The 21,836-nt window shown below is 38.1% G+C and overlaps 1 protein-coding gene across 1 annotated transcript in view; it reads right to left on the minus strand.

The window, feature by feature from the left end:
- The window catches only part of USH2A (usherin), an 811,661-nt gene that overhangs the window by 691,665 nt on the left and 98,160 nt on the right, over positions 1-21,836 (minus strand). The window contains exons 4-8 of the mRNA XM_047754984.1: positions 17,577-17,640; positions 15,081-15,375; positions 13,963-14,147; positions 12,960-13,181; positions 11,777-11,870 (exon numbers count right to left, since the gene is read on the minus strand). Of these exons, the coding sequence (XP_047610940.1) occupies positions 11,777-11,870; positions 12,960-13,181; positions 13,963-14,147; positions 15,081-15,375; positions 17,577-17,640 (860 nt within the window). The remainder of the gene's footprint in view (positions 1-11,776; positions 11,871-12,959; positions 13,182-13,962; positions 14,148-15,080; positions 15,376-17,576; positions 17,641-21,836) is intronic.

Below are 21,836 nucleotides of genomic sequence, written 5' to 3' on the forward strand. Positions count from 1 at the left end.
CAGCACTTGAAATAATAGATTTTTTTAATCTTTGCCAAATCTCACAGGTATAAAATGTTATAACTTTAGTTAATAACCAATAAAGCTGCATATGTTTTTTGATGTATATTGATTGGTTAAGTTTCCACTTCTGGCCTCTTCTCTGAATTATCTATTTATTTATTTTGATATGTTCTTCCACTGGTTTATATGATTTGAAAGTTCCCTTTGTTATATGTGTTAAGTTGCTAATATCTACTAGTCTATACTTTTTCCTTGTTTTCTTAAAATGGTAGGGTTTTTTTTTGTCTTTTTGTCTTTTCTAGGGCTGCTGCTGCGGCATAATGAGGTTCCCAGGCTAGGGGTCCATTCGGAGCTGTAGCCACCAGCCTACACCAGAGCCACAGCAACACAGGATCCGAGCCGCGTCTGCAACCTACACCACAGCTCACGGCAACACCGGGTCCTCAACCCACTGAGCAAGGGCAGGGACCGAACCCGCAACCTCATGGTTCCTAGTCGGATTCGTTAACCACTGCGCCATGACGGGAACTCCAAAATGGTAGTTTTTGATGATTAAAAGTTTTAGATTTTAACATAGCCACATTTACCAGTTTCATTAGTTTGTGCTTCATGTGTCCAGAAGTCATAAAGACACAATATATATTCCAAAAGGAACAATGCTATTCGTCTTCATAAGACGACTTGATTTGGGGAGGGACAAGACCCTGCCACTTATTATCTTCTCCAAATTTACTTTTATCATTTTTGCTCCTATAATTATCTTTGTTAGAAGCAGTTTGTCCAATCGTAGAATAAAACATTGTAATATTTTGCTTGGAACTGAATTTATGATTCGAGAGCATTGACATCTTTGTGATACCAAATATCTTCCTCTACATGGGCATGTCACAGCTTGCCAGTAATTTAGGTCTTTTAAATATTTTTCAATAATGTTCTCATCATACACGTCACCTGGTAGGTTTCCCTTTGGCTATTATTATGATTAGCATTCCTTTTAAAATTGTTTCCTATTTGTTATTATGTTATAGAAAAGGCAACTGATTTCCATGAACCCATATCTTTTCATCCTATTGAAATCTTACTAATATTTAGTAATTTGTAGATTTTCTTGCTTTAAGACCAAATCATCTTGTTTTCAGATATTGGCAATTTAATTATTTCTTTCCAATTCTTTTTTTTTTCTTTTTGTTTAGGGCTGCACCTGAGGCATATTGAAATTCCCCTGGTAGGGGTCGAATTGGAGCTACAACTGCTGGCTTACACTAGAGCCACAGCAACATGGGATCCAAGCTGTGTCCGTGACCTATACCACAACTCAACGGCAATGCCAGATCCTTAACCCATTGAGCAAGGCCAGGGATTGAACTGCATCCTCGTGGCTACTAGCTGGGTTGGTAACCTGCTGAGCCAGCATGGGGATGCCGTCTTTCCAATTCTTTAAGTGTTTATTTTTCTTATCATACTGAGCTGGCTAGATTCTTCAATAAAACCTTAACTAATACTAACTCTTACTGTCTTACTCCCGACTTTAAAGCGAATCATCATTACGCACACTGTTGTTTCTAGGAAGTTGCCAATGTTCTTTATCATGTTAAGGAATCTTTATCCATTGTGTGCGGAAAATATTTATCTAGATGGGCGCCAAGTGTTACCAACTTTCTTTTTTTGCACATCTATGTGTGAGCCTGTTTCTCTTCCCTTCGTAAGTTAATGTAAATTATATTAATGGATTTATTAATATTAAATTTCACTTGCATTCTGGGAGAAACCAAATTTGGCCTACTCTATATTATTGTTTTTATAAATAGCCAGATTTGGTTATTTTAAAATTTTTATGCTTTTGGTTATAAGTAAGAATAATCTACACATTTTCTTTATCATACTGTCCTTGTTTGATTTTGTTTTCTGGCCTAGTAACTTCTACTGATAAGAATTCAAAATAAAGATCTATGCCCTCAGATAAAACCTGAGCATGCTTTAATATTTAACTTATTTTTGTTGACTCTTCCATCCCTACCACCAACACTGAGGTGAATGTAAAAAACTCTTCAGTAATAGGAATAATTGTGTTTTGCCCAGAGGTGTAAATTTGTTGCTCAGTAGATGAGCTCAATAAAATTTACTGGGTTAACCAAAGATTCATAAATTTAGTTGAGGGTTATTTTCCCCAATTTTATTTTTTTCTTGACTAATTTACCTAATAGTGGAATGATTCAAAGCAGCTATGCACTGAGAAGTATTTACTTAATACCTACAATGTGTTCTGATTACAAATTCTGTATCATATGTTGAGACCATCTTTGTTCATAACTTTCCCATGTTATTTTTCACAAGAATGTGTATTTTTTCATCGCTGGATATAGGAATCTATTAGTCCAGGCTTCATATTATCTCGATCCTCAATTACTAAGTTTATTTTTGGTCTGCATGTTTGATCAGTTAAAAATGATAGATATTGGGAGTTCCCGTCATGGCGCAGTGGTTAAGGAATCTGACTAGGAACCATGCGGTTGCGGGTTCGGTCCCTGCCCTTACTCAGTGGGTTAAGGATCCGGCGTTGCCATGAGCTGCGGTGTAGGTTGCAGACGCGGCTTGGATCCCACGTTGCTGTGGCTCTGGCGTAGGCCAGTGGCTATAGCTCCAATTTGACCCCTGGTCTGGGAACCTCCATATGCCGAGGGAGCGGCCCAAAGAAATAGCAAAAGACAAAAAAAAAAGATAGATATTAAAGTCCATCTACACTGATAGTGGATTTATCAATTTCTCCTTCCAGTTCTATCAAATTTTGCTCTATAATTTTGAATCTGTGCTATAAGATGCATTTGTTTACAATTATTATTTGTTTTCTCATTATGTTATGAACCTCTTTATCCCTAATAAAACTTCTGAAAGTCTATCTTACTTAACATGAATGTAGGTTAAGCCAGCTTTCTTACATTTTCAAACTTGGTGTGTGCTTGTGTTTTAGGTACATATCTCAATCTTGGTATCGGTGTCATACTACGCTATATTTGAGCCTGAGACCTACCAAAATACGCACTCTTAAAGATACTTATGAAATATCCTCCCATATCCGGAACCAAGGAGTCCGAGGGCAGACATGGTATAATTTCTTTTCAGTTCGTCAAGGTGTGTTTTAGGGCCCGGAATGTGATTAATCTAGTGAATGATCCATGTGAGTTTGAGAAGAATATTCTGCTATTGTTGGTTAAGGTAGTCGACAGGTATTCGATCACATTCAGTTCATTTCACTGAACGTATTGTTGGATTCAACTGTCCTTACTGATTTTCTGCCAATTGGATCTATCCACTTCCGCAAGAGGGTGCTGACGCCTCCAGCCATGACAGGGATGTCATCCAGTTCTCCTTCCGGTTCTATCAGTTTCTGCCACAAACATTGCTCTGCTGTTGTTAGGAACATACACATTAAGGATCCCTGTAGAACCAATCCCTTTACCATGACATGATGTTCAATTCTATCACTGATAATGTTCCTTGTCTTAACTCTGTTCTGCCCGAAATTAATATTTCCGTGTTCACACTAGTGTTGGTTTGATTAATGCTACCGTCTGTCTCTATTCCTTTACTTTTACTCTGTGTGTGTCTTTGTATCTACCATGGGTTTTCTTACAGACGACATACGGTTGGGCCATGTTTTCAATCCGCTCTAATAAACTATCTTTTAGTTGGTGTTCAGACCACCGGTGTTTAAAGTAACATATTTGGAGTAATATCTATTCTATCTGTTACGGTTTTCTGTCCATTGCCCTCCGTCTTTGATTCTATTTTTGTCTTCCACTCTTCTTCTGCCTTTTGTTGTTTTAATGATGTGATTCCATCTTCTCTCCTTGGCATATCAATTATCCTTTGTGTTTCGCTTTTTAAAAAGTAGATTCGAGTCTGTAATATGCGTTTACAACAAATTTACAGTAACTTACAACTAAGTTACACTTCATGGGTAGCGTAAGTATCTTATAATTTCAGGGCCCTCCTGGGTCCTCCCTTCTGACCCTTTATCATCATGGCCACTCAGTTCACAGTACACAAGCTGTTATTACACCAGTATTATTTTGAACAAATTGTTATCTTTTAAATCATTAAAATAATAAAAATACATGTTTTTATTTTATCTTCATTTATTTCTTTTCTAAGGCACTTCTTTTCTTTATGGAGATCCAAGCCTCTGATCTATATCATTTTCCTACTCTCTGAAGAACTTTTAACATTTCTTGCAAAGAAATCTACTGAAAACACATTTCCTCATTTTGTTTGAGAAAATTTTCATTTCTCCTTCACTTTTTTTTTTTTGTCTTTTTGCCATTTCTTGGGCCGCTCCCTCGGCATATGGAGGTTCCCAGGCCAGGGGTCGAATCGGAGCTGTAGCCGCCAGCCTATGCCAGAGCCACGGGACGCGGGATCCGAGCTGTGTCTGCAACCTACACCACAGCTCACGGCAACGCCGGATCATTAACCCACTGAGCAAGGCCAGGGATTGAACCTGCAACCTCATGGTTCCTGGTCAGATTCGTTAACCACTGAGCCATGACGGGAACTCCTCTCCTTCACTTTTGAAGGATAATTTTGCAGGCTATAGAATTTTAAGTTGGTGAGTTTTGTCTCTCAATACTTGAAACATTTAACTTTTCTCATTTCTGTGGTTTCATATGTCAGAAAGCAGTGGGATATTTGATATTTCCCTTAATTATATTTTTAATTTCCATTTTATCAGTGTCTTGATACTTTATACATCCTCATATAAAATGCTATTATTAATAGCTTAAATTTATTATTAAATATAGTATTATTAAACAATATGATTACTATTTCATACAGCTTATATATATTTGCTGATTTACTTGCTCACAATTCCTTCTTGTAGTATCAGGGCTTTTTTTCCAGGAATCATTATTTTTTTATGAAATACAACTTTTAAAAATTCTTTCAGGAGTTCCCATCATGACTCAGCAGTAACAAACCTGACTAGGATCCATGGAGATGCAGGTTTGATCCCTGGCCTCACTCAGTGGGTTAAGGAACAGCCGTTGCTGTGAGCTGCAGTGTAGGTCCATAGACACAGCTCAAAACCCGCATTGCTGTGGCTGTGGTATAGGCTGGCAGCTGTAGCTCTGATTGAACCCCTAGGCTAGGAACTTCCATATGCTGCAGGTACAACCCTAAAAAGAAAAAAAAAATAAAAATAAAAGATAAAGGTCATAACCCATAAAAAATATTTAGAAGAATCATGTCATTCCTTAACTTTGCACAATTCTTTCCCCTTATCCCTTTAAATATCATATTTTTATATTTTCATCATCTCTACTTATTTCTTCTATAAGTTGTCTCAATCTATCCCCTTGCTCTTATCCTCTTACCTCATTTTTCATGTTTTTAACATACATTTTAAAGGCATTTATGTACATACCTATCTCAAAGAAATAAGTAGTGTAAGTGTTTTTCAAAGATTAGTAATATCATCCATGTGTTCTGATAGGAAATGAAATGCTTGACCTTGACTAAGTACCTCTAATACAGAATCTATAATGTGAAGTGTCCGAATGCTACTTATATGAAAATAAATTAATTCATTATTATAAAATTATAATATAAAATGAAATACATTTAGAGTACAAAGTATCTGGGAGCAAAGAGAAAGATAAATAGTCATAAACGCAATGTGTAACAAAGGTGTGACATAGTTTAGTCATGGTGACTCATACTCCTGGACTTTCATGCTCTAAAGGAATACACTCTCTAAAGAACAGGAAACGTACATTTACATAAAAAGCTCTGCAGAGTGTGATATGAGTACCATCAAATTATTGAATGGGAGAAAGCTTATTATACAAAATGTTCTAAGCTAGCTCTGTTATTTATAATACTAACAAAAAAGAATACTGATAATTTGATTTTAGTTAATTCATGAAATCCATGATTAATTTTATAAAAGGGTCACAAATCAGAGCCAAAGAGTAAGAGAAGTATTCATGGTTACTGATAAATTGCTCTGTGGATGCTTGGCCACCCTTGCAGATAATGATGTCACAAAATGATGGAAGAATAGTTAAGTAGCCAACAAAGTGCCAGTACTTGGCGGAGATACTGACCATTGCATCATTCTTGGCCTAGAGCCCTTAAAAGACGAAGGTAGCAGTTAAAAGAAAATGAAAAATCATAGTCAAGTTTCAACTGGTAGCACTTTTCTTAAAGCTAGGTTCCATCAAAAGGTGAACTTAGAGCAGGTAAAGAAAGTAGCAGACACGAGGAGAAAGGAAGTAATAGCCATACTGTAGCTACGCCATCGTGTTAGTTGACATCATGTACACACACAAGCCTCCAGTTTCCAAGTTGTGTCCTGCACTTACGGACTTGACACATGCTTTTTGTTCGTTGTGACGGACCTGCTGAGCAGGTGAACCAGAGGTGCTTTATTACAGTCAAGCTAATAATACAGGTAGTTAGGACATGACCTAAAAAGTACGAAGAACTACGTGTGTGTCGGGAGGAGGTTTAGAAGCCTATGTACCGAAATAGTACATATTAAGTCCATGAAACGAAATTGTAGAACCGGCAAAATTCCTCACCAGGGTCAGAGAACAGAGTGGTGGATTGCTAGGGTCAAAGGTTAGGGGGAAGAACTGACCACAAAAAAAAACACAGAAGAGTGTTCGGGGAGAGGAAACTCTTTTGCATCTTGATCAAGGTGGTGATCACACAAGGGTACACATTTGCCACAACTCAAAGCTGTACATTTTTAAATGAGTATATTTCACTGTATACAAATCATACTTCAAGAAAGTTGATGTCAAAAGAAAATAAACAGTAATTTTAGAAGATGTTCCCATGAACCAAATTTGGTAAAGGGAACAAGACATAGCTTTGTATTTCTTTTTCTTTTTCTTTTTTTTTTTTTGGTTTTAGTCTAAGTTTTTTTTTTTTTTTTTTAATTTTCTTAAGAGTCTAGTTGATCTCCAATGTTGTAATCACTTCTGCTGTGCAACAAAGTGATTCGGTTATACATGTGCACTCATCCATTCTTTTTCAGATTCTTTTCCCGTATGGATGATCACAGAATGTTAGGTAGCGTTCCCTGTGTTATACAGCAGTTCCCTGCTGCTCAATCCTTCCGTATATCACAGTGTGCATATGCGGATCCCAAACCCCCAGTTCATCCCCGCCCCCACCTGTCCCCTTCAGTAACCGTAAGTTTGTTTTTTATTGTCTGTATTATTTCTTTCTTTTTTTTCTTTTTTTCTTTTTTTTTTTGTCTTTTTGCCTTTTCTAGGGCGGCTTCCTTGGCATATGGAGGTTCCCAGGCTAGGGGTCTAATCGGAGCCTTAGCCACTGGCCTCCGCAAGAGCCACAGCAACGTGGGATCTGAGCCACGTCTGTGACCTACACCGCAGTTCACGGCAACGCCAGATGCTTAACCCACTGAGCAAGGCCAGGGATCGAACCCTCAACCTCATGGTTCCTAGTCAGATTTGTTAACCACTGCGCCACGGCGGGAACTCCTATTTCTTATACTAGTATATGAATTTATAATTATCTCAAAATCAAGAAGTTACAGACAGTAATTCTAATTATTCAAATAAAATTAATCATTTAAAAACAGTATCAACAATTATAGGATCCATGCAAGTTCAATACCATGTAATCCTGAAATCTACTTTAAAACATTCAACTCTCCTCAAAAGTTACTGAATAGTAGCCAGTCTGTTGGGGTTTGTTTTGCCATAGAATTATCCTAAAATAGAGCCAGTAAATTAATTATTCACTGCTTCAGTCATTTGGGGGGAAGAAATGTGATAATTATTCAAAAATTATTCTCAGAGTTCCCGTCGTGGCACAGTGGTTAACAAATCCGACTAGGAACCATGAGGTTGCAGGTTCGGTCCCTGCCTTTGCTCAGTGGGTTGGGGGTCCGGCGTTGCCGTGAGCTGTGGTGTAGGTTGCAGACACGGCTCGGATCCTGCGTTGCTGTGGCTCTGGCGTAGTCCGGTGGCTACAGCTCCGATTGGACCCCTAGCCTGGGAACCTCCATATGCCGCGGGAGCAGCCCAAGAAATAGCTTAAAAAAAAAATCTCTATTAATGAAATATGCTATTATTTAGGGCATGTATAATAAAGTTAAAGCCTTAAAATAGTCAATACAATATACCAAAATATGTCAAGAGTCCCTAGTCCAACGGCACAGAGAAGAGTCAGTGAGCCTCCACAAGGTGAATGTTTTAGGTTTCACAAAATGCAATGCAATGTTTAAGGAAAAGTGTGGTTTTAATTTCATCTTAGAATCAGTGGTGTCTTTGATAAGAGATTTCCTTGGGTTGTTTTTGGTTATATGTTAGTTTTTTAGTTTTACGAGTGGATAAAAGAAACAGGAGCTACAAAATAGACTGTTGATCTTGGTATACCCAGATTAATCAATCATGTATTCTAGCTACTAGTGTCTAAGTCTCAATTTATTAGTAAGTTTTGCTTTTTAGGGTTCACAAGCTTTAAAGCATCTGAAGCCCAGGTAGTTAACATAAATGAGGTCACCCAGATATAAGGCTAAAGATTGTAGTAAATAAAGTGGCTAGTCAAGAGTGATTATTCTCTCAAGAGGGTAACTGCTACCCTGAGTTAGCCAATTGCTGCCATGGGAGCTTTCTAATTAAGACTTAGGAGCCAGAGATGGAGGGTGAATGGGAGGAAGGGGAGGGAGGGAAGAGAGAATGAGAGAGAGAAGAAAGGAAGGCAGGAAGGGAGGAAGGCAAGTGAAAACTCTTTGCTGGAAATTAAATAAAAAACTGTTTAAACACTGCTCCCACATGAGGACCATGAGTGTGTAACGTAAAGAATGTCACACAGGACACTCTCCAGAATGGCCGTGTCTATGAACTTGCTTCTGAATTCACCATTCTACTCCTTTCTCCCACCTTCATTCATTTTCACTCCCGCTAAAAACACTTCCTCACAGAACTGACAATTGCCAAGAACTGGCATAGTCTCAAGGCTTACGTCTTCATCTGTTTGCCAAATGGCTGTAATATAATTCACAAAAGCCCTGTTTATTGAGTAATATTATTAATGGGTAGCATAATGCTGTGAAATTGAAGACATTCTTTTTGGAGTATGTCCAGACCTTTAAAATGAACACTGGTTCCAACATGATATGAATGACTTATATTAAAACTTATTATATAAGTGGAACAACCTGAAAAGCATTTGGATAAGAATCTTTTCAAATTATTGTCAGACAAAATTTTTAGATACATAAGTCCCATATGTATTAAAATACTCTGAATGCAAACAAAAAGGTCACGTTTTATGAATGCTTTATAAAACCATTCTTCATTTTTAACACATTGTTGAAAATATCATAGGACTGAGAAATCATTCAACAGTCTATTGACTTTTTCCCTTCAGCTGCATTTGCCAAACTTTGCTAAGTGAATGGTATTTGTTGCTTTTCATTTATGGGTAAATTCATGAATTACCCAAATCTGTCAAGGAGGAACATAAAAAAGTCAACTTTTAAACTTTTGTTTTCAAAAAGCATTTAATGTCTAAGGAAGAAGCATCAAAGCACATTTTCAACCTAAATTATAGTTAGTTATTTCACTAGTTCATAATCCAACAGTCACCACCTGAGAGCAAGTCTGAAAATCCCAACTTGGTTTCTGAAAGCCGATCATGAGCCTTGATTCACTTAATGTCTCTATTTTTAAGGGGAAGCATGAAATCACCCGAGAATCATAATATCAAGCACTTAACTGTGAGCAGTTTAAGAGAGAGAGAGAAGGGAAAAAATGAGATGGGACATCAGAGGAAGAAGGATGGGGGTGGGGCAAGAACTAACTAATCAAAAGCAAGAGACCATCAGAAAACAACCTACCAAATGCAAGGAGTAACCAGTCATCGATTTGCATTCACTAGACATATTCAGATCAAAGTGCCCTACACAGGTCATCCCAAAGCATTTTTTAGGGGGTTCTTAGTGGGTTTGGGGAGGAAGGGTGAGATTAATGAAAGAAATCACCGACTGTGAGGAAAGAAGCATCTATCCTAAAGGATCCAAAGAAGACACTGAGGAAAGTAGAATAAACGTCACTCTAACTTTAAAATCAAGAACAAATCAAAGTGCCCCAAATTTAAACACACCATTAGGGCTGAATAAAGAGTGAATCAATCAAGTTAATGCAATTAATTTCCTTTCTGTAACACTGTGATAAGCCATACAATCAAACATAAAAAATCAATGCTTTTGAAAAAGATTTCCTTCTCATGATACACTAATCAAATCAAATTCAAAGACTCCGGTGTTAGAAATTCAAAAAATGTAGACGATTCTTTCTTTCAAAGTGATTATCAACTAGTGGTGAAGACTAAATGTATAAATAAAAAGGTCAGTGGTAAAAAGCAATGACCTGGAGAATAAGTTCAAAGAGACACCTGAATGAGAAGGTGAAAGTTTTGGCGGCAGCACACAGAAGGAAAAAGTGGGTGTACCCAAATCAAAGACTCCGAGCTGAAATTGAAAGCCAGCACTACAATGTGCCAGAGGAAGGCTGCATTTTATTTATTTTATGCTTTTTAGGGCAATACCCACGGCATATGAAGTTCCCAGGCTAAGGGTTGAATCAGAGCTACAGCTGCCAGCCTATGGCACAGCCACAGCAAAGCAAGATCCAAGCCCACTGAGTGTGCAACCTACACCACAGCTCAGGGCAACACCAGATCCTTAACCTACTGAGCAAGACTGAGGATTGAACCCGCAACTTCATGGTTACTACTCGGATTCATTTCTGCTGCACCCCAATGGGCACTCCCGAGGAAGGCTACGTTTTAGGTAATATTCATTTGTCCTGACATAGTCAAAACAAAACTAGATTAAGAATCTCAGAAGTCAGAAATGGAGTTTGCCATTTACCTTCTATTCCTAAAGATGTAGCTAAATTTCCACTTCAGCTATGAAACTTACCCTGATGATCACAAGCAAACAAAAGTAATATAACTTCTGAGTCATTCCACTCCTGATTTTCAATTTCTTAAAATTCCTGCTACCAATGAATTAAACTTGACTGATGCAAAGCACGATGTCTGTATAAATCTCTGCACAAATTTACCCTTTAGAAGTAGTAATCGGACTTTTTTGTTGTTGTTGTTGTTGCTATTTCTTGGGTCGCTCCCGCGGCATATGGAGGTTCCCAGGCTAGGGGTTGAATCAGAGCTGTAGCCTCCGGCCTACGCCAGAGCCACAGCAACGCGGGATCCGAGCCACGTCTGCAACCTACACCACAGCTCACGGCAACGCCAGATCGTTAACCCACTGAGCAAGGGCAGGGACTGAACCCGCAACCTCGTGGTTCCTAGTCGGATTCATTAACCACTGCGCCACGACGGGAACTCCCGAACTTTTTGTTTTTTAGTGCCTTCTATTCAGTGCTTTAAAAATTGTTTTGTAAAACGTGATAATGCTAATGAAACAAAGAAAAAAATAAAAGGGAAAAATAAAACCTCTAGGTTTAGTTTATTTCTCTCATAGAGCATGTTTAAAATGGAATTTTAACATTTATTGATGGCTTTTGTTTCTCTCAGAAAAAGTTTTCTGCAATAATTAACATTTTAAGCTCATGTCAATTTATTTTTATCCATACCCAGAATAAGCTGATTAGACCAAACCAATAAATCGATTCGACCAAATTAAGTTTCAAAACTTTATGTTCAACATCCCTCCTCCCCCCACCCCCGCCATGTTTTGAAGATTTTCATGCATAAACAGAGAACTTACATGGAGTCCTTGAGTGAAGCTTTCCGGAGAGCAGAGGCACTGATAGGGCTGGCGTGTTGTGTCGCAGTTATCGGCATGACCATAGCACTGGCATCTGTCAACACAAGCATCGGACAGCTCCTTAGACACATTGGTTCACTGTGAATACGTGTAAAGACCTATGTGTAAATCCCCTATAGGAATCCCACAAGGGAGACAGGTTTATTAATTCGCACAACCACCGGTTTTTCTTTAATCATGTGGATATTTATGAAAGTTTTTCATGAATGCAGAAATATTGGAAGGATTGCCATCAACATCCAAACCGCAATGACTGTGAAGGTCATTTTCAAGCCCACCCTGGGTGGTTAATGCCATTGTCAACCATGTGGCAAACTTGCCAAGAAAAGCCATTTACTGAAACTACTGAAAACCTAGTTAAGACTATGAAGTTTAGCATAAACTGCAGAATAAATGTTAACAAATTTCACTTTTTCCCCAAAATTATACAGTGACTATTTAATAGTATTTTTTTTCATTGTGCAATTACTTAACAAATAACAGTTATATGTTGATACTCGGATCTATTTTTAAAGATGCAATTTATATACACAGTATGTATCATTCTCCTATAGCACAAACCAATTCTAACTATAGTCTATAAAAGAGTAGGCTGCCTTGGAGCTTTCCAGCTCTCTGTTTCTTCAAATATTGTGAGCCGTGTTCTCAATTGTAGTCAGATATTTATAAACTACTTAGGGCATATGAGGGTTTTCCTTTAAAAGAAAATAAATATTCTTCACAAAATTGTGAACCCAGGAAGACCAAGCCCAGTACTTCCAAACTAGGTAGTACTATAGTTGTAACTCCCATCTAGCTTCTGCTGACTTCGCGAATACTGGAAAATTACATTCCAGAACAAACCAACCAAAATGTTTGGTCAATTATTTCCAAGTTGGATTCAGGGCATCCTAACTTCGAAACCCTGCTGATTTTGAAAACAGATTGCATAACCATGTGATACTATGCACAGCAAATACTCACACATCTCCCCCCAATACCTTAGAGGAAAACCATTTCAATATGTGAAGCTCCAAATCTGACCTTGCTCTCAAACATTGGTTAATGCACTTTTAAATAAAACAATATTGCCAACAATGTTTATGATGAAAAGCACACTCAAAACGGTGGTCATGAACCCTACCTCCCAGTGATGGTGATTTCGTTGACTGCATAGTATCTGTGTCTGGGGTTGACAGAAGTCCCAGTGGTATGGTATTGTCCATGGAAATGAAGTCGTACTTGTGTGGCTTTCACAAACTCTTGAAGAGATGGGGTGTTATAGAAATCATTGTACCCAGGACGATGATTTGGTCCAGGTGTTAGGATGCTGAAGGTGACATTACCACGAGAATATGGAGCAACTCTGTTGATGAAATTTGAGATCATGAAAAGATTTTTTTCTTTTTTTCACTTTTTATGGCCACACCTATAGCATATGGAAGTTCCCAGACTAGGGGTCAAAGTGGATCTGTAGCTGCCAGCCTACGCAACAGCCAGAGCCACACCAGATCTGAGCCACATATGCAAACTATACCACAGGTCATGGCAAGGCCAGATCCTTAATCCACCGAGCAAGGCCAGGGATCAAACCAGCATCCTCATGGATACTAGTCGGGTTCATAACCTGCTGAGCCACAACAGTAACTCCTGCTTTTCATATTTTTGACAAAAAAGAAATAATTTTACACAGTATTAGCAATAGCACAAATTCTTAATTCTGAGAAAACAAATATATTCCATATATTTCATATACAAACAATACAGGAGCACTGCAGAAAACAGAGTGAAACATTTCCTTGAGGACGTAATAAAAATTGATTAATATAGATAATGTGCTAAACAATCTGAAAACCAATTTTAAAGCACAAATGAGACTGTAAGCAAGAGATGCTCTAAAGCCTTTTATGAGAATTCGAAATGGTGTTTAAAACTCAGTTTAGGGAAGAGTCTTAGAAAAACCTGCCTCAAGGAAGTTGATGGTAAAATAATCAATTAACAAATTAATTTAAAAAGAAAGAAAATTGGTGGTAGCGTGAGGTCTCTACCAGCTCAGTTACCTCACATGGAGGTTACCGCTAGTCCATCAGGCTTTTAAAATTAACTCCTAAATGCCTTCAAAGATAATCATTTAAAAATATTCATACTTGGGAAGCTGAAGACAGTTGACAGAATCAGATTTCTCCAAATCTCCATTGTTTTTCATTCCAAAAGTGCTGCAATTTCTAGCAAAATACTGCCAATCTTCCCAATCTAGGCTGTCTTCCTTCTTCCTTTGAATCCGGATTGCTGTTGGTTGTGGACTAGAGAACTGAATGATAATATAAAATACCTGAAAATGGATGTTAATTACTGTCATTGAAGTTCTCAGTTTGACCCCTTATATCACAAAATCGTTAGATTCAAATATAATAGCTTCCTTCCGCATAATTACCAAATATTTATTAGACATGCAGAAACAGCATAGCTCTGTACTAAAGGCAACACATTTTAAAATTGCATAGATGTCCCTCTTCCTCTAGGATTTTATATATCAAAGTTTAAGTATGATATAAAGGCATGAAAAAAGTATATCGCTTCTATGGCATAATTGCCATGCTTTTCTTAAGTGGTTGTTTAGAATAAGGACTTCGTTTTTTTTTTAATAATTTGTGCTACTTAATACTGAAACAATGTATTATTTGATACAAAGGTCTAAATATTAGGTCCTGCACATCTCTGAAATATTTCTATTTCATACATTACAATACACCACTTCAGTGAAGCAATGCTCAGTTGCCTAACTCAGGTCTCTTTCTACATCAGGTGGATTGTGTTGCCAAGTAGATGTGTCTGGGTACTAACTCCTGGTCCTTGTTAATGTGACCTAATACAAAAATAGGATCTTTGCACGTGTAACTAAGTCAAGGGTTTCAAGGTGAGATAACCCTGGATATAAGGAGGTCCTCATACACGAAAGAAAAGAAAGAACAAATACATACACAGAAACAAGGAAGAAAGCCATGGAAAAATGGAAGCAGAGATTGGAGCGGTGCTGCCATAAACCAAGTAATGTCAGGGGCCACCGGGACTGGAAAAGGCAAGGAAGATTTCTCCCCCAGGCCCCTTAGAGCGAGTGTGGCCCCGTCAGCACCTTGATTTCATAATACTCTGATCTTCAGGACTGTGAGAGAATCCATTTCCGTTGTTTAAAAGCTGTTCCATTTGTGGTACTTAGTTGAAGCAACCACAGGAAACGAATGCACATCCTACTGTTTCAAATTACCTGATACTGTCCATTTTCCAAATCTATTGAAATAGTCACTCCTTGATCAAGCTGGCTATTGTCTGCAAACACACGTGAAACCCACGAAGTGCCAATATTGTTGTCATTGACGAAAGAAAGCGGATGGGCTTCAGGACTCAGCCGTAACACCCTCTCACTAGTTGTGTCTTCTGCACCGTTCGGGATGCAGTACCGCTGTTCCAAAGGATGGACCCGAGGGTGGCTGCCAGGGCAGCGGCAGTGGGACTGGATGTGCAGTCTGAGCAGATCTCCAGAGAAAACTTCCAGAATCTCCCTGTGGGAGGCAAGAGGCAGACTCTAAGGACAAACATCCCAACAGTGACAGAACTTCTAAGAACTGTTACCAGTGAATATTCTGATGTTTTCATCTGTAGCCACCTAACTTTTAAGAATTCTCAGAACAGGAGTTCCCATCGTGACTCAGTGGTTAATGAATCCGACTAGGAACCGTGAGGTTGCGGGTTCCATCCCTGGCCTTGCTCAGTGGGTTAAGGATCTGGCGTTGCTGTGAGCTGTGGTGTAGGTCGAAGATGCGGCTCAGATCCTGCATTGCTGTGGCTCTGGCATAGGCCGGTGGCTACAGCTCCAATTGGACCCCTAGCCTGGGAATCTCCATATGCCACAGGAGCGGCCCTAGAAAAGGCAAAAAAAGACAAAAAAAAAAAGAATTCTCAGAACAGAACATAAAATCAAAGTCATTCCTGGACCAAAAAAAAAAACAAAACATTCCTTCTCAGAAAGTGGATATCCAAAACAGTACTTTGAACATCAAGAAGCAAGCACAAGACCTTGACTGATTATATTAAAATATTTTATTGTGCCCATTCGTGGTAGAAAGGCAACATTCACTTAGGTTGTTAAGCTGACTTACCACTGAGAGTGAACAGTAATATATTGATAATAAGAGTTACAGATAAGGTCTCCCATTCATCCAGGGGAAGGAAGTTAAGAAACTAAGTCTGATTTTCTCTGCTTCCATTTTAGGTGAAGGGACTGAAGCCAAGACCATTTGTCAATGGTTTCCTGTGACTCATCAGTTCAGAATCTGGCACCCTAAAATGCTTCAACGGCTTCAGATCTTACGGCTGCTGCCAACAGACAAAGGAGAATGCCAGTTTCAGGCAGATATATTTTAATGTTTCCATTAAGGACAATATATTCTGGAATAGAATCAGCCATTCTATTTATAGGCATTCTTCCACATAACACCTTTCCCGACATTTCGGGAGGCCAGCACCAGCAATCCACATCCAAGTAGAGACCAAACATCTTTCATACCCCACGGTGGGCTATGGCAGAGGCAGGTAGGTTTTTTATTCACTGAATCACCTCAAGGTGGACCTTCTTGTTTAAATCTCATTGGTATTTTCCAATGGATATTACATGTCGAATGGACCAGAAGTGACAATCCAGTGAAATCTTTATCTCAGGAAAAATTCAATTTGACCTAAATTAGTGCAATACTACTCTTCAGAATTTTAGACAAACGTGATTTAAAATATAATGAACCCAGGGTCAGTAAACCTCCCAATAATGTGCACACGTGTTACAGCACCCGATACTCAGGCATCTCTTGATCGTATAGACTAATATAAAGAATATTTGTATTGTTCATGGACATACACTGACCACAGCATCACCGCAAGAGCAGTGCTTCACAAACTTACAAGAGCTAGTCTTGTCATGGGGAAATTCACCACACTAAACCACATTTCCATGAAAGAAATACGAACAAATATTCTTCTTTTTGAAGTGAATAAGATCAAGACCAGACAACAATTTATTATCATGTCATCACATTATAACTCAGGAAACAAATTTTGGAGGACATCTCGGGCAGAAATTCACTTGAACTTGCTGAACAGAAGGAGATCTACATGTCTCGAAGAAAATCTAAGGAAGATTTCCCAACTATTCTCAACATAAAAAAAATACTTCATTAAAGATAATCAGAGTCTACATACTTATTTGTTCGCTGGAATAGAAAAATATAATGATCCTTCAAATTACTCATTCTTCTTATCTCCAAGTCTAATAGCCTAGTCTCTTGAGATTTTCCCATACATCAAATAATTAATCATTTAAATTATTCTACATTGTCTCGTACTTAAAAATTCAGCCAAACAGTTTTCAAAGGCACATACAGCCATTTTTAAGTATCAGCGGTTACTTCAAATATTACATTTAAACAAGTATATCTCAAATTCTCTAATACAATTCATCCAAAGATTTAGGTCTCAGAAATTGTTTTTAAGAATGTGAACAATTTCATATACTGAGGAGTTATGTAATAGAGTAGCACTAGTGCATAACAACCGCAGACTAAGCTTTGGCAAACCCAGGAAACATTAGTTAGGTGCTATTTGCCAAATACTGTGAAGATGAAAAATTCTATAATCTTCATGGTACTCTTACTTTAAATGAATTCAGCATTTATCCTTACACTTCAGGGAAAAAGTTCTGCAATCTACTTACCTGTTTGTAAGTGCCACTTGGTATAGTCGAAAATCTTGCATTCTTCCAACAAACTGTTCTAAACCTGCATGATACATACATGTATATAATGTGAGAGGTCTCAGTTTACCAAGCAATGGCTGACAAATGTTCAAGAGAAATTCCTTTAAAGCGATGAGGCTTTATTATTTGCAGATGTACTACATTATAATTCAACATCTGTATGCACCCCAAAGTGATCACCACCACAAGTTGAGTTACCCTACATCACCATACAAGGTGATACAGTTCATCAATTGCACCCACTCCCAACCCACTTTCCTTCAGGTAACCACTAAAGTGTCCTCTGTATCAGTGGGGTTTTTTTTTGTTTTGTTTTGTTTTTTAACCTTTTTGCCATTTCTTGGGCCGCTCCCGCGGCATATGGAGGTTCCCAGGGTAGGCGTCTAATCGGAGCTGTGGCCGCCAGCCTACGCCAGAGCCACAGCAACGCAGGATCCGAGCCGCGTCTGCAACCTACACCACAGCTCACGGCAACGCCGGATCGTTAACCCACTGAGCAAGGGCAGGGACCGAACCCGCAACCTCATGGTTCCTAGTCGGATTCGTTAACCACTGCGCCACGACGGGAACTCCAATGTGTTTTTTATTATTTTGTTCATCTGTTTTGGCTTTTTATATTCCACATGAGTGAAATCATGCAGTATTTGCCTTTCATCATCTGACTTACTTCACTTAGCATAGTACCTTCAAGGTTCATTTATGTTGTTACAAATGGCAGGATTCCATCCTTTTTATGGCTGAGTAGTATTCCATTATACACATACAAATGTGTATATTTACACACACACATGCATATATTAGTCGGCCATATATATTCACTTATTAGTCTGTCTCTCAAATATACAGACTAATAAAAAGAATCTCTTACACACACATCTTTATCCATTCATCCGCTGATGGACTACAGCTACACAGGTTATTTCCATATTAGTTATTATAAATAATGCTGAAGATGGGGTGCATATGTCCTTTAATATTAGTGTTTTTATTTTCTTCAAATAACACCTAAAAGTAGAATAGCTGGGTTATACAGTAGTTCTTAATTTTTTAAGAATCTCCATACTATTTTCACTAGCGGCTGCATCAATTTATAATCCCACCAATCCAGAAAAGGGTTCCCTTTTTTTCTACCTCCTCTCCAATGGTTATTTACCTTTTTGATAACAGGCATTCTAACGTGTGTATAGTGATATCCCACTATGGTTTTAATTTGCATTTCCCTAGTAATTAGTGGTGCTGACATCACTTCATGGGCCTGTTGGCCATCTTTTCATCTATGGAAAAATGTCTGTTGAGATCCTCTACCTATGTTTTGCCCTTGGCCAAATTATGTAGAAGTTCCTAGGTCAGGGATCTAACCAGAGCCACAGCAGTGACCCAAGCCATTCTGACAATGCCAGATCCGTAATCTGCTCTGCCACAAAGGAACTTCCTCTACTTTTTAATAAGGTTATTATTTTGTTGTTGAGTTTTATGGGTTCTTTATATATTTCAGATGTTAACCTCTTATCAGATGTATCACTTGCAAAGACTTTGCAGTGCAAAAACTTGAATTTGATGCAACTCCATTTATTTATCTTTGCATTGTTTCCTGTGATTTTGGACTGAGAGACACAAAAACACTGCTAAGAGTAATGTCAGTGAGGTTACTGCCCTTGTTTTCTTCCAGGAATGTAATGGTTTCAGGTCTTACTTTCAGTCTTTAATCCATCTTGAGTTAATTTTTATGTATGGTATAAGATAGTAACATAAAATAACGAAACGATGACTATCAAATATCCTTTCCCTATAGCGTGTTCTTTCTTTGTTGTAAATTAATTGTCCATATATGTGTGCATTTATTTTTATTTCTGGGCTTGAATTCTGTCCCATTGATGTGTGTGCACGTGCAGGTTCAATTACTTTAGCTTTGTAGTATAGTTTGAAATCAGGGAGAATGGTACTTCCATCTTTCCTCTTCTTCTTCAAGATTGTTTGGCAGTCAAGGATCTTTCTTATGGTTTCCTACAAATTTATCTGTTCTACTTCTGTGAAAAATCACCTTAGAATTTTGAAAGTAATGTCATTGAATCCATAGAGTGCTTTGGGCTGTATGGACATTTTAAGAATATACTTCTGGAGTTCCCGTCGTGGCGCAGTGGTTAACGAATCCGACTAGGAGCCATGAGGTTGCAGGTTCGGTCCCTGCCCTTGCTCAGTGGGTTAACAATCCGGCGTTGCCCTGAGCTGTGGTGTAGGTTGCAGACGCGGCTCGGATCCTGCGTTGCTGTGGCTCTGGCACAGGCTGGCAGCTAGAGCTCCGATTAGACCCCTAGCCTGGGAACCTCCATATGCCGCAGCAGCGGCCCAAGAAATAGCAAAAAAGAAGGAAAAAAAAAAAAAAGAATATACTTCTTCCAATCCATGAAGAAGAAATATCTTTTATATGTGTCTTCAACTTCCTTCATCAGTGTCCTATAGTTTTCGGTGTACAGCTTTCACCTCTTTAGTTAAATTCATTCTTTTATTCTTTGACACAATTGTAACAGATTGTTTCTTTAATTTATCTCATAGTTCATTATTTATATATCAAAATTCAATGTATTATTATATATTGATTTTGTACCCTGAAACTTCTTTATTAGTTCTTATAGCTTTCAAAAGGAATTTTTAGCGTTTTCTACATATAGAATCATTTCATCCGCAAATAGTGACAGTTTTCATTTCTTTCTGACTTGGATTCCTTTTATTCCATTTTATTGTGGATAGATATTCTAACACGATGTTGAATAAAAATGTGAGAGGGCATTCTTGTCCTGTTACTGATCTTACAGGAAAAGCTTTCAGATTTTCACCATTGATGGTTGTGAGGCTGCCAATCATGGCTTTTATTATGCTGAGTTATATTCCTCTATACCTTCTTTGCTTAGTTTTTATCATAAATAAGGTTGAATTTTGTCAAATGCTTCTTCTGTGTCTACTGAGATGATCACATGATTTTTATCCTTCATTCTGCTGATGTGATAGATCATCTCAGTTAATTTGTGGATACTGAACCCTTCTTACATCCTTAGAATAAATCCCACTCAGTCATGTTCTATGACTCTCTAAAGTATTATTTGATTCCGTTTGTTAATATTTTCTTGAGAATTTTTGCATCTATTTTCATCAAGGAAGAGTTTGAGAATAGGTACTAAATCTTCTTTCAATTTTTTTTATAGAATTTGCAAGGAAAATCATCTGGCCCTGGTCTTTTGTTCGTCAGGAGATTTTTTTTTTTATTATTATTGTTTCAATCTCCTTACTAGTAATTGGTCTCTAGATTAGAAAACTTTTATATCACAGTCCCCTCAAATTCTTACAGACCAATGTGCATTTTATCCCATGTGAATAACAACCATCATCATAGTTATCTCTACAGGCTTTACAGGACTTAAGTCAGACTTAATATTTTGGCCAACCTATTTCCTGACCCAACTGGTATACCTCTCCAGAATACCCTCCCAAAATAAAAATACTCTGTAATTTATAAATCCATGACTATCATTTCCTCAGCCCTAAATGTGACTATAGCCTGCTTCTAACCCCAACTTTCAGAACATTTGCATTATCAAAATGAAGACTCCCCATTTTTCCATCCCACCTGTTCTATCCCCAAGTTTAAGAGCATTAGTTTGGGTCCTCTGCAAACTAAGATTAAGGCTTTATCTAGAAAATCTCCAATACATGAGAATAAACTGAAAACCTACCAGTGAGGAGTTCCTGTCGTGGCTCAGTGGTTAACAAATCCGACTAGGAACCATGAGGTTGCGGGTTTGATCCCTGGCCTTGCTCAGTGGGTTGAGGATCTGGCATTGCCGTGAGCTGTGGTGTAGATTGCAGACGTGGCTCGGATCCTGCATTGCTGTGGCTCTGGCACAGGCCAGTGCCTACAGCTCTGATTAGACCCCTAGCCTAGGAACCTCCATATATGCTGCGGGAGCAGCCCTAGAAAAGGCACAAAGACAAAAAAAAAAGAAAGAAAAGAAAAGAAGAAAACCTACTAGTGAGTTCTGAATTATTCACATGTCAATGCATCTACCTCAATCTCAAAATTCCATCACCTCATGAAATTTTTCTAAGACAAGAAAGATTCAAAATCCAATTTGAAAAAAAAGAAAAAAAGAAAAAAAATCCGATTTGCTTTGCATTAGGTAACTTTTCAAGATGTAGGTATAGACCAACTTTAAACCACATATT

This window comes from Phacochoerus africanus, chromosome 12 (genome assembly GCF_016906955.1).
Source record: "Phacochoerus africanus isolate WHEZ1 chromosome 12, ROS_Pafr_v1, whole genome shotgun sequence".
Taxonomy (NCBI): domain Eukaryota; kingdom Metazoa; phylum Chordata; class Mammalia; order Artiodactyla; family Suidae; genus Phacochoerus; species Phacochoerus africanus.